This window comes from Epinephelus moara, chromosome 10 (assembly GCF_006386435.1).
Source record: "Epinephelus moara isolate mb chromosome 10, YSFRI_EMoa_1.0, whole genome shotgun sequence".
Classification (NCBI taxonomy): domain Eukaryota; kingdom Metazoa; phylum Chordata; class Actinopteri; order Perciformes; family Serranidae; genus Epinephelus; species Epinephelus moara.
Genome location: NC_065515.1, coordinates 41,198,291 through 41,212,290, shown reverse-complemented (window position 1 = coordinate 41,212,290; position 14,000 = coordinate 41,198,291). Strand labels below are relative to the sequence as shown.

The 14,000-nt window shown below is 40.0% G+C and overlaps 1 protein-coding gene across 1 annotated transcript in view; it reads left to right on the top strand.

Annotated features, from left to right (window-relative positions):
• Positions 1–8,097, top strand: part of LOC126396257 (inactive N-acetylated-alpha-linked acidic dipeptidase-like protein 2) — a 770,727-nt gene extending 762,630 nt beyond the window's left edge. The window contains exon 17 of the mRNA XM_050054195.1: positions 6,545–8,097. Coding sequence (XP_049910152.1) covers positions 6,545–6,791 — 247 coding nt within the window. The 3' untranslated portion in view covers positions 6,792–8,097. The remainder of the gene's footprint in view (positions 1–6,544) is intronic.
• The last annotated feature ends 5,903 nt before the right edge of the window (positions 8,098–14,000 follow it).

Here is a 14,000-nt window from a genome sequence, read left to right as displayed (position 1 = left end):
TGTTTATGTATGTGCTTTGCTCTATGTGTGTGCATGCTGGTGGGTACAACAGTGTGACAGAAAGACAAAGAGACATATAGATGCTAATACAACCTCTATTCCAAAAAAGTTGGGATGTAGTGTAAAGCATAAATAAAAACCAAATGCAAAGATCTGCAAATCTATTTTGGCCTATATTCAATTGAATACAGTACAAGGACAAGATATTTAAAGGGGCAAAAAGCGAAATCGTTTCACCGCTAGGTTTGCTGTTGTGCACTGCCTGTAGACCAAAACAAAGTGTGTCATGAGCCACACCTCCCTCTACCTCTGCTCTCCACCGACACCCCCCCGACCGCCCACTTGACTTGACTATCTGTGTAGCCGAGCGCTGCAGCACCTCCACTGACTATTACATTCAGATGGTCCCGGTGTTTCCTCCACAGGCTCCACTTCACTCAGCTTCACTCAGCTGCCTGATAAAACCGTTGCTTCTTCCCACTTTAACCTGAATAACAAACAAGGGCTCAGTTCTCCGGTTGGATTCAAACGGAGAGTCGGGGCTAGCTGGGAAGCTAGCGGAGGCTAACTGGCTGTGCTTCCCTCCGGTCATGCTCCCAGCTAGCTCCGGTTTGTTATTCAGGTTAAATTATGAAGAAGCAGCGGATCTGTCAGGCAGCTGAGTGAAGTGGAACCTGAGGAGGAAGCACCGGTTAGCCCCGTTTTCACTACAAGCAGATTCACTCACTACAGGGGCGAGGAAATAAAACCTAAAAAGCCAACTTAGTTTGGCGTAGTTTGGCGTAGTTTAGCAGTTAGCGATGTCTTTCACTCACTCTCGGTCTCTGCTGTGTTTAGCTATTTCCCTGCTTTCCTGATAGCGTTAGCACTAGTCGGCTGCCATGCTAACGCTCCAACTCCAACTGAGCCGGTCTCACAGAGAAGAGAGGAATGTTAGCGTGAGCTAGCTAGCGTAGAGTTAGCACTAGAGCTACTACGGCTACTGGAGTAACTTACAGCTATGGAGCGCTTCTACCAGCTCTTCTAGTCACTGTTGCTAGCTAACATTTGCAATTGCAAATGTTAGCTGGGCTGCCGGGCTACTCACCTAACACAACCATAACGCCTGACCCATTGCTGGGACCGAGCCGCTATTAACTCAAGCTCCAGACATTAACCCATGCTACGATTGTAACATTAAATTTAATTGAATCGACATAGCAACATGTGCCCAACGTTACTGTAACACTAATTAAAACAGACATTTGACTTTATGTTGTTACTTAGCCTACCTGTCCAGGAGAAGAAGAGCTAGCTCCGAGTTAGATTAGCTCTCGCAGTGCTCTCCACCTTGGAAATGCAAGGCCGATGTTAATCCGGGTTGTGTCCCTTTCTTTATCCGACAACTTCTTCGCCAACGACCGTTGTTTCTTCAGAGGAAATGTCGGATCCTGGTCGTCTTCAGGTGAACGTTTCATTCCGCTCTCCGCCATTTCGCTTTGAAAATACGCGCTGCCATTGCTCACCGGCTGTAGCCTTTTATAGGGAGGGAGGGCCAAGGGCTTGCTCACCGGCTGTAGCCTTTTATAGGGAGGGAGGGCCAAGGGCTCCGAGCGGAGGGAGGAGGCAGCGATTCACATGAACGTACATGAATGCGCAGCCGGACCGGCTTGTAAACAATGGGCTGGAGATCAACACAGAGAGAGGATGTGTGACGTCATGCTATACTCCAGATGAAATTACACCCCTAGTTCTTCACATTAGGGATGTCCCGATCCAGCTTTTTCACTTCCGATCCGATACCGATATTACAGCCTTGAGTTTTGGCCGATACCTATACCAATCCGATCCAAGCGCGTATTATACATATTCACTTTTTGTTGTCAGTCATGTTAGAAAAGGTTCGATCAAGCGATATTACTCTAACAAGAACAACTACTTAATCAGGTTAGTTAGAATGATCCAAAACAGTTGGTATGAGAAACTGACCTGTTTATTGTTAACAGGGTTAAATAAACAAACTTTAAACTTGAACATTAACATTAAATAAAAAATATAGCTGGTTTGCTTTGGCTGCTTTGGCCCCTTAATAAATAGAAAATAAATCAACACAAGAAATCTTTAAAATGTCTAACATTGAAATTAAAATAGCAGCAAGACTCCACACACTTGTGCTTTGGCCCCCTAATAAATAAAAAATAGATTAACACCACAAGACATTGTTGACATTTAACAAACAATGCAGCCTTTCCTTTTCAGTTATTTTAGTAGTGTCAGTGCCAGCCTGGTGCTGCTGTTTCCTGGGACCAACAGAGGGGACAAAAAACCACACACAATATTGTACAACTGTTTAAACAAGCAATAGTCCATCCATGGCTCCAATTTCACTAATTGTGCCCAAAACAATGCCATCAGTGCTCTTTACTTAAACAGTAAGAGTGTAAACCAAATAAAAATATCACTCTCAAAAACCCAGAGCAGAAAACAAATAGTCAGTTAACTAAATTGACCTACTCTTCCTACCCTCCATGTGTGTCTGCCGTCTGCATGCTGGCCTGGTGGATTGATAGTAAGTGCTGGAGCGGATCACTGGAATGGACTGCTTGAATTGCAGAGCGCTGGGCTGGCCGTAAAACCTGGATCGGAGTCCATGAAAAACTGGATCCAAGTTCTGGATCTGCATTTTTCCATGCAGTCCGATCCGATGCACGTTTTTTGCTAATATCGACAGCCGATACTGATCCGAATATCGGATCGGGACATCCCTACTTCACATAGTGATTTTTTAATTCCTTCAATCTAGAAATGATGAATTTCCGCTTATTGCCCCTTTAATGTTCAAACTAATACATGTTATTGCTAATACACATTTATTTTAGGGTGCCTCAAGGCAAGAGGGTTCTGCGTTCAAATCCACCGGCCAGCTGGGGCCCTTCTATGTGAAGTTTGCAAGTTCTCCCCGTGTCGACGTGGATTTTCCACAGGTTCTCTGGCTTCCTCCCACAATCCAAAGACATGCACATTAGGTTAATTGGTGACTAATTTGCCCGTAGGTGCGTGGTTGTCTGTCTCTATGTGTCAACCTGTCCAGGGTGTACCCCGCCTCTCACCAAGTGTCAGCTGGGATAGGCTCCAGCACACCCACAACCCTGTATCAGGATAAGCAGTTATGGAAAATGATTGAATAAATAAATACACTTATTCTGAATTTGATGCCTGCAACATGTTACAAAGAAGTTGGAATGGGGGCAACAATAGACAGGGAAAGTTGTTAAATGCTCAAAAAACACCTGTTTGGAACATTCCACGGGTAAACAGGTTAATTAGTAACAGATGATAGTATCATTAATTGGTATGAAAGGGTCACCCTCTAAAGGCTCAGTTGTTCACAAGCAAGGATGGTGTCTTTTTGTGAAAAACTGTATGGGCAAACAGTCCAACAGTCCAGACAGCAATGTGTCTCAATGCACAATGCAAAGAATTTATGGATTTCACCATCTACCATCCATAATATCATCAAAAGATTAAGAGAATTCTGAGAAATCTCCGCTAAGAGGCAAGCCTTAAAACCAATATTGGATGCCCATGACCTTTGATCATTCAGGTTGCACTGCATTAAAAACCACCATGACTGTAGAAAGGATATTACTACATGGGCTCAGGAAAAAGACCATCCTGATTGTTGACAGTGCAAAGTTCAAAGCCATCATCTGTGATGGTGCAGGGGTGTGTTAGTGCCCATGGTATGACTGACTTGCACATCTGTAAAGGCACCATCAATGCTGAAAGGTACATACAGTTTTTGGAGCAACATACGCTGCCATCCAGATGATGTCTTTTTCAGGCACGTCTCTGTTTATTCCAGCAAGAAAATGAAACACATTCTGCACGTGTTCCAACAGCAGGGCTTTGTAGTAAAGGAGTGAGAGTACTAGGCAGACCTGCCTGCAGTCCAGACTTAATTACCATTGAACATGTGTGGCACATTATGAAGCACAAGGTATGACAACAGACACCCCGGACTGTTGAGCAACTGAAGTCCTATATCCAGCAAGAATGGGAAAGAATTTCACTCTCAAAATTTCAAGAGTTAGTGTCCTCAGTTCCCAAACACTTACTGAGTGTTGTTTAAAAAAAAGGTGATGTAACACAGTGATAAACATGCCCCTTTCCCAACATATTTGGAACATGTTGCAGGCATCAAATTCAGAATAAGTGTATATGTAGAAAAAATAATAGAGTTTATGACCACTGATTCTAGGTTAGTCTCAGTTTCTGTCATCTTGGGTATGGTTACAATTTTGGTCAATTGTGACCTTATTTGCATATTTTTTAGAGAATCTTTTTCTTTCTTGTAATTCCATATGCAGCTTTAACCTGATCAAAAGTTCTCAGTTTTCAGTCATATGAATTTCTAAAATTGACTGAAGTTCTTACCCTGGATTCCCAGTCATCATTTTCTAGGTTCAACGTGAACCTAAAGTTATTCCCTAAAGGAGCACTGGGAGAGTTACTGACCATGTAATTAATCAGGCTCTGAAATATTTTTACTCACAATAGAGTAAGTAGGAAAACTAACTCAAAGGTTAGTTATCAATGTTCTTTCATACTGGGCCTTACCATAGCTCTTTGCAATGAGACCTTTTCTTTTAACAATTCTAAAGCTTCCTGTTCTATGCTTTCCCATCTGGTGTCACTTGAATTAAAGCCATAAACCAGTTTCAAAGGATATCTAGAGTTAAATGCAATATAAAACTTGTACACGTTTGGAAGGCCTAGGTCCCCTTTTTCCCACATATGTATGCATCCCATCAAGCAACCATTTAAATGGCAAATTAGCAATAAGTGATTTATGACAGTGAACATTTAAAGGTAAAACCTCTGACTTATCCTAATAATCTTATATCCAAAAATGGCTCCAAAGTCCTTCACAGTCTCAAGAATATATTTAAGGGAGGTTGGAGGGTCTGATAATGTTAGCAGTATATCATCTGCAAAAGGACTTATTTTCAGTTCCATTATTGGAGCTGCACTTCCTTTGCTTTTGTTGTTTCCTCTGATCAATGTGGCCAGGGGTTCTAATGACAAGACAAAAAGCATAGGACTCAGAGGGCAACCTTGAGGCATACCTCGTCTAAGTTGGAATGGTTCAGGAGCTATGGTATTTGTAACTGTTTTTGGCCTAATGTGTTGAGTATATAAGTAATATGTAATTTATAAAATTTGGGCCAAACCCAAATTTGTTCAAAGTTTAAAAAAGGTAAGACCAGTCAATGCAGTGAAATGCTTTTTCAGCCTCCAAAGACACCACAATTGTTGGTTCAGCTGTCAAATTGGCGTAGTGCATTATGTGAATCAGTTTTCTCATATTGTCTGCAGTTTGTCTGGATCTTACAAACCGATCTGGTCAATATGAATGAGTTTAGGTAAAATATTGTCTAGTCTCCTTGCAAAGATTTTTGCATAAAAATACATACAAATTTATGCTAACTATATGCTCATTGTAAATAAACCATCAGTGATAATAAATTGTCCTGCGGGGTCAGAACAGAACCCTGATGTACAAAAGGTGCCTTTATATGTACCAGTATCGCCATCCTGAATTAAAAACCTGTCCTACCCATTTCTGTTTGAATTCACAAGCTTTGCGTTGTTTAAGATGAGTTTGTTGCAGTGGGGCTATTTCTGATTTTCTGGTTATTTCTATTTCTGACTGCCAGATGTATTCAGTCCTCCTACATTTCAACATCCTACACTTTGTGTGTGTATATATATATATATATATATATATATATATACCTATATCTCTATATATAAATCTATATATATATTCTTTAGTAATGTACTAAAAGAAAAGCATGAAAAGTAAACAAGAAATTGCAAAAGGCTGTACCAGAGGGAGTAAATGCTGGCATTTAACATTTCTTCAAACCACAAATTTACATTTGCATGTTTGTTACAGATCATATCAACATCTGTAAAGTGACTTCGTATACATGCTGACTTTGTCATCTGCAGGTAGAGAGGATGGTGGATGGCATGACATCCGTTGAGACAACTGCCAAGCTGCTGACCGCAGTTTGCGTCCAACAACCAATAAAACTGTTTGTTTTAAGCGAATCATTGCTGTGTTTCTTGTGTTTTTTTAGTCCCCAAACATGGGTGTTTTTTAGGGACTAATGGCTTTTTTTTCCCAGCTTCTTTTTAGCACCCAAATGTGGGTGTTTTTTTAAGGAACCCGTCGCTGTTTTTCCAGCAAGGATTGTGCCCCTAAAACCATGTATTTTAAACCAAAACATGATCTCTTCCTAACCATAACCAAGTAGTTTTTTGTGCCTAAACCTAACTACAGGTTAAGTTATAATGTATCTGCACCCTAATAACATACAAATGTAATGTATCTGTGGTTTGCTGAAATGTACACTGCCAGCATTTTTTCTGGTGATTGGGTCGGGCAGGAGAGTGGTGGCAGGGGTGTCTGGCTGCATGTCATATTCTGCCTGTATGCATTGTATGTATGAAATTATTCAATGCCACTCTCCTCTCTCTTCCTCTCTCTCTATAGGAACCTGTTATACAGCCTTCCAGGGAAGACTCCTCAGTTTTCCATCCTCAGGTTCTCACAGGAAGCCGTCCTGCATTGTAACGTCACCAGCAAAGCAGTCAAACACAACTCTGCAGACAAGGAAGTACTTTGCCACAGCACCATGAACCAGTCTCTGTCTCTCATCCTCAGGGCCATCCGCTCAGCTGAGAGGCTGGTGTGTTTTGGCTTGGACTTGTTTGAAAATTATCCAAGTGACACAATATGATCTTGGCCGAGACAGACCCACCAGTGACCTTGGATGCACATAAGAGCAAAAAACTGCCACTGATCAAGTCCATAAAATTTAAATACATTGCAGATATAAAAACTAATTGAAGCTCGATCCAAAATCCCATCTGACTCATCATACTACAGTTTTGGAAAAGTAGAGAATGAGAATCCACACACTAAATGAGTATTATTGCTCAACACAAAAGAGATTCAAACTCCCACCCCAAGTGTCATTTATTCCCATGATTTCACACTTACCTATAACCAATATTCAACCAATGACAACAATATGCAGTCCAGAAAATAGTGAAAAAAGTTTTTGAATGATTTTCATATCAAGGTTTGTAAAAGAGAAAAACTGTTTTTCTGATTTATGAATGTATTAAAACTAACTTGTTGCACATTAGCTCTTAGATATGCAAATAATACTGACACAATGGGGTTGTTAAAATTGCACTTTACCCTCTTCCAGTGAAAGCAGACCAGAAATAAAAGGCATTTGATGATTTTTAAATTACTACGAGTCCTTCAGGAGACACTTTCTCTGTTGTCTCAAAAACCTTTATTCAAATGAATCCCAGTAAAGGAGGTTTTTAAGAAAACTATAGCACTAATTCCAAAATATTCTTACTCCCAACTCATCACACATCGCCGCTTGGTCTATATATGATGTGTCAGGTATCCTGGAGGCGTCTGTCATTGACATTCTGGGTAAGCGTGTCATTTTACGTTTGTTACATGCATTGTCTCTTTTTTAAAATACACTTCTGTTTTCACAGGAAATGTACAATTTCTGCTCATTAGATGCATACAGTCTTTTTCAAAGTAACTTACATAGTTGGTAAAACACCTTGTATTTATGTTTAAAAACAAGCTTACGTTTAGGCTATAAATTAATGTGGGTTGGTTTAGAAAAAAACATCATGGTTTCTGGGTGAAAGTCTGGTGTTTGTTGGACTCATCCACCACCCCTCCCACCCGCCCTACAGGGACTTTCAAGCTGCTTAAGTTACGTTGTTGTGCCGCAGCATTTCAAGCTGTTGTCTTCTGGCAGCATTATAAACTGATGCCACCCAATGACTTATCATACAACTGCGAAAGGATGCTTTTTTGTCTATGGCTGATGCAGAAATCACTGACCAAGCGGCGGTATTTGACGACTTTGGAATGAGAGCAGGTTGCCAATTCAGAAAGGGTCACGTTAAAAATAAAAATAAAATTTAAAAAATAGAAAATATAATTTGAATTTGTGATGGTAATGAAAATGTAAGATTATCTAAATGCCTTGTCTAACAAGTTTTAGAGAAAGAAATTGTTTACATGTGTTTACACTTTATTTGTAGACACTGGGAAATGGGGGTAAGCTTAAAAAAAAACAAAAAAAAAAAAAACTTGACCATGTCCAGATTTGATAAATGTCACTTTGTGAGGGTATCTGTTTTTAAAGTTTTGTGAGCCCATAAAGGGAAGTCTTGGTAAATTTTATAAAATGGGTCTTACACTTGTAATTGTGGCCATTCTGGCTAATGGGTCATGCAAACTTTGCACTCACCACTGACACTGTAGAGATACTGAAAACACAGCCACAGCAAAACAAGGTATATCTGGGCAAGCAGCCTCTTAAAACTTTCATTCGGTCCAGCCAGCAGGTTAACCAAACAGCTGGCTTGGGTTGATAGGGAACTGCCCATTGGTTCGACATCCCATTGTTCCGACCATATTAAACCCATTGTTCCGAAGTCCCGTTGTTCCGAAATCACCATGATGCCCTGTGGTTAAGGTCTGGTTAGGTTTAGGCACAAAAACCACTTGGTTAGGGTTAGGAAAAGATCATGGTGTGGGTTAAAATGAAAAAGAAAGTGACAAACACATAAGCCGTGAGCCTGCTCCGCCTCAAGCCTTTCCCAGCTGACCCAGAGCCGGTCGCGCCGCACCATACGCCGGCCGCGAGCCATTCAGCACCGCGGACAGTCAGACTAATGGGATGTCGAACCAATGGGCTGTCGGACCAATGACATGGACCCAGTTGATACCTAGCTAATCCAGGGTGGGGGGTATTTCTGATTTCTGTGTTTAACAACCCATTAAACCACATTGCTTGTCCCTGCCGTCTAATACGACCCACAGAAGCGTATCCTAAATTAGTGCCCCTGGCGGTGTTCGGAGACCAACACAAAACAAAATATACATGGCTGTTAACGGTCACAGTTTTGAACATGTGGTTTTTAATGGTCATAGTAAGGGTTGGGTTTAGGTAACAATATTGATTGGTTAAGTTTAGAAATATGTCATGGTTTGGGTCAACATAAGTATGCCTGTTACATAACTGACGTCAAATATGTCAGGTTACCCAGTTAATGTTATGTCAGTTAATGTAACTTAAAAAAAACTCAAAATTGACATTTTGTTTCACACAGGACATGAACACCATTCTCCAGGGTCAAACTGTGTTGTTATTTTTTGTTTTGTTTTTTGTTTCTTCTTTTTCTCTCATTATAATTACTACGGCCCCTCGAGGTCACCACCTAACAGTAAACATAAAAAGAGTGCTTCAGGAATCCGGGAGTCCCAAAGCCCGGATATGAGTTAGCATTTAAGCAATCCCGGTTCCATCGTCTTGAAGTTAGTGGGTTTTTTGAATAAGGTCTGTGTTTAACACAAGCTTAGGAGACTTTCACATTTTGTTCTATGACATAAAATACATCAGTAAATAATCCGCAGTGAACTTTGAAGCATTGATTAAAAAAGGCGGTTGATAACAGGTGGCCAAGTAAGACTACAGAGGGTCATCACACCGAGCTGTGCCAAACATGACTTTACAGTCTTGTTTTGGAGGTGAGGTTAGGTCATGCGACTGTAGTGTGGTTCGTTTATAGCCTAACATTGGCTTTTCATAAAAGTGGTGTTCATTTGTGAAGATTATCTTACTGAACATAACGTGTAAGAATCATAAACGTTTGTTTGTCACAGAGCTTATTTTCTTCAATGATCCCAAATCCAGTGGAAAATTCCCATTGGCTTTTTGACGAGGTAACCAGGGTTACGCCAACTTCTGTGTTGGCTTAAAGAAAAATGTTATCCCTGGAGCATTTCTGTATGGGTTGTAAGCAGCTGCTTGTACAAACAACCTATGTTGTCATTTTTGGGGAAGACAGTCTCTTCAGTAAATATTGTTTTGAGTTGTGTTTGCTGAATCTCTACAATTGTAAAATTTCAATACCCAGTTATCCATAAGGGCCTTGTTCAGCAATAAGCCATTTTACTATCAGCCTTCCCAACAACACCCTATAGTTGTTCTAAAATCACTGTAAGCCATGGCTTCCTATGGCCTTTTGTTAAAGACAAGTAACACATTTAAAGCAACAGAACACAGCTTTTCAATGAATCTAATGCTTAAAGCAATAAGAATTATACCTTATTTCTTCATCCTGCAGTAAAACTTTTTTAGGCGAGTGTGTGTGTAGATGACTGTAATGAGAGTGTCATAGCAGCACAGACGTAAAACAATTACCCATCACTGCAGAAACCTGGATTCACTATGTAGTTACCATTGACTCTGGCTCGGCCTGGAGCCCCCCACAACAGTACAGCACACAGTAATTGGCCATGTTAGCAGGTGGGGAGCTGGTATGGTAGTATGATCTGCTGCTCACACTAGCTTCTCTTGCTGGTAAAACTGGTACAACCCCTTACTCTCAAGTGAAAAGAAGCAGTTGGTGGCTCCATGGCCTTTGTGGGGGTTGCATGGTGGATGTCTAAACTTGCATAGGACAACAGACAACAAGGGCAACGCATTCTCACTCCCAACTTGTCACATATCACTGCTTGGTCAGTGGACTTTAATGTCTACATTTTATGTGCTAGGTATCCTAGATGCGTGTGTTGACTGGGACCCATTTATGCCCGTTACATGCACTGTGTCTTCTCAAAATACACTTCAGTTTTGACAGGAAATGTACAGTTTCTGCTCATTGGATGCATCCAGTCTTTGTCAAAATAAACTTAGAAACTTGTTGAAACACCACATAATTACGTTTATTTCCTTGTGCAACAAAAGCACAAGGTTAGGTTTAGGGAACATAAGCATGTGGTTGAGTTTAGGCAACAAAAGTACGTGGTAAGGTTGAGGGAACAAAAGCAAGCAGTTAGGTTTAGGGAACAAAAGCACCTGGTTAGGTTTAGAAACCACATCATGGTTTGGCTTTACATTTATATGGGAGGTGAACACTAGCCTCCTGGGTGAAAGTCCAATGTTGTTGGACCCATCCACCACCACTTCCACCCACTTCCTTAAATTACGTTATTGTCGGGTAGTGTTTCAAAGTGACACCATCTGGTGGTGTTGATAACTGAGGCTGCATATCATACCAACACAAAATAATGCTTGTTTTTCATCAGTGTCTGACACGGAAGTCAATGACCAAGCAGTGGTATCTGTCGACTTCGGAATGAGAACAGGTTGACAGGGGCTCAATGACAGGGGTCAACAACTATATATGGGAGACAATGGGGAACATGTGAAATTATAAGGACATTTTATTGATAAAAGTCTTGATAATGGCTGTTATTAAAGTCTGCATTTGAGACAAAAAAACCTTTTTAATAATTCACTCTAATATGAATCAGCCAATGCATGAAAACAGCAAAATGCTACAATTCTACTCAGCTACTCAGAAAGCCAGTCCTGTGTAGCATTCATAACAATCTTACAAAGTAAATGAGGTGAAACACTCCAATGCTTTAGCATACACAAGTGAAGATAAACAGCATCACAACACACAGTAATTCCAGCTGGATGCATTTACAATCATTATGCACTGTTTGACAATTGCTCTCTATCTCCACTTGTCATTCTCTCCCATTTCCTCAATGTCTCTGCTACTCTCTGCAAACTCTTAATATTTTAAGTGGCAACAGTCTGTGTTATCTCCCTGCCTCCTCCATCTCTTTATTCTTCTCACATTCCCTCCCTAATTAATGCCACCATCCTCTCTCATTGTGCAGAAGCTTGCTCTGCTCATGACAAGAGCTTTAGGAGTCTAATAAGGCTGACGTGCTGGCTTTAACAGCCTGCACAAGCCTGAAGAGACCTGAGCAATGCATTTTTGTTGAATAACTAATTAATATTAAGAAATGGTATTCAAAACGCATTATTATTGTGGGGAAGAGCAGTAGTACATGTTGGTTTATGGTTCTCGAGCTGTAACCAAATCGCTCACTAACCAAAGCTGCAAACCACATATCAGCAGCTCTAAAAGTCCTTTCAAATCCCAGTGAGTCATGTGATTCAAAATGTATATAAAAACTATTGGTAAATGGGGCTTCAGGGTTTTTTGTAGTTAGGCATGTGTGCTAGAATAGTGTTTGTGGGCGGAAAATGAGCTTAGCACTATTTTATAATATGAAAAAAAAAAAAGATTTCGTACCTTAACTTATTTGTAATAGTTTGATTGTGATATTTTTTCTTAGCATGATGGGAGGGAATGGGATGGGCTTAGGCTTTGCAGCTTGTAATTTCTAATGAAATCTGAATTTTGTAGAGTCCACACACTTTTAAATTGTTCTGAGGAATGATTTAGGATAGAAAGGTACCAGCAGCATTTTGCTATAATTGCTTCTTTACTTGCCCAGATAATCTGTTTATTGTAGTACTTAGTGCTTCCACAGCCATATTGATGCATTCAAATAGGTTTTTAGTCTTGAAATTTGGTGTCTGTTTTTTGTCTGTTTTTTTCTTTGTTTTGAATAACATCTCAATTTGCAGTGAAGATTTAATATACAAAATTTTGTAAGCTCAATTGCTAATTTGTATTTGATTGTCCACTTTGTAAATAAGCAGACTTGCAATACTGATTTTAGAAAATCAAAGCTTTTCAGGGATCAACGATATAAATGTTCATTGCTTTAAATCATGTGCCTTTTATCAGAAAAAAAAATGCTTTAATTTTCAAGTATAATGTTAAATTGTATACCAAAATAGTGATTAAACTCTAGATTTTCAGTGATGTAATGCACTATTACAATCAGATCAATTACCCACCACTGTGTTGTTAATGTTTGTATCGTTTCCACTGTAACTAGTTGACTCTAGCATTAAAGTGCATTCAGACAGCACAAAGTGAATTTAAGTGGCGGCACAATTGCATACAGAATCACTAGGAAAAACAAGACACACAATCTAAGAGTGTACTTAAGTTTGTTTTTATCAGTGGACTACAAATCAATAAATCAGTCACCATTTTCAGGAATGAACAAGTTAGTGATATGCCTGCTATTGATTTGAAATCACCATCTTGAATATTTAAAACTGTCGAGAGAAAAGTTGCATGTTTTTTTGTATATTTTATAAAAAACAATGTGCATATTGTGTATTGTCTAATGTTGAGACATACTGCATATTGATGCTGTCACCGTAGCACAAACTTAACATACTGTAAGCAGCACCTAGACGACATGGCAGAGTATCCTGGCAGACATGCAGTCAAGTCTTCCAATAAACCAGCTGCTGTATTTTATCAATCATCATTTAACCATGTAAGACACTGCTGCACACTCAACCCAGTCACCAGAAAAAATGTTGGCATTATTCCTTTACGAACTCACAGATATATTACATTTGCACATTATTATACAGTAGTTACATTAAAACTTTGCGTTCCAACAGTGCTGTGGTTCATGTGTGGTTAGGTTTAGGCACAAAAACCACTTGGTTATGCTTTGGAAGAGATCAGTTTTTGACTTAAAATACACAATTTTGGGGTGCACAATCCCCACTGGAAAAAACAGCCACGGGTCGCTAAAACACAAAAGGGTTTTGTTGTTTATTAGTGAAAAGCTGATAGAAAAACAGCTACAGGATGCTAAAAACACCCACATTAGGGGGCTAAAAATCTGCAGGAAATCACGCAACTGGTCTTTGGGTGCTGACAAGCTGCTGGAAAAACAGCTCAGGGTTGTTTGTTGTTTGCTGGTTTCAAACAGTGGTCTCAGTAAAAAATAACCACATTTCCTGCTATCATCCCCACTGGAAAAACAGCAACAAGTCACTTAGAAAAAACAAACAAACAGCGTACTGGGGCTGAAAGCTGAAAAAACACCCACTTGTGGGTGCTGAACTGAAAAACATGAGGTTTTGTTGTTTGTTGGTTTCGAACTGTGGTCTTGGTAAAAAAACAACTTCTTTCCATGCCATGACCCCAACTGG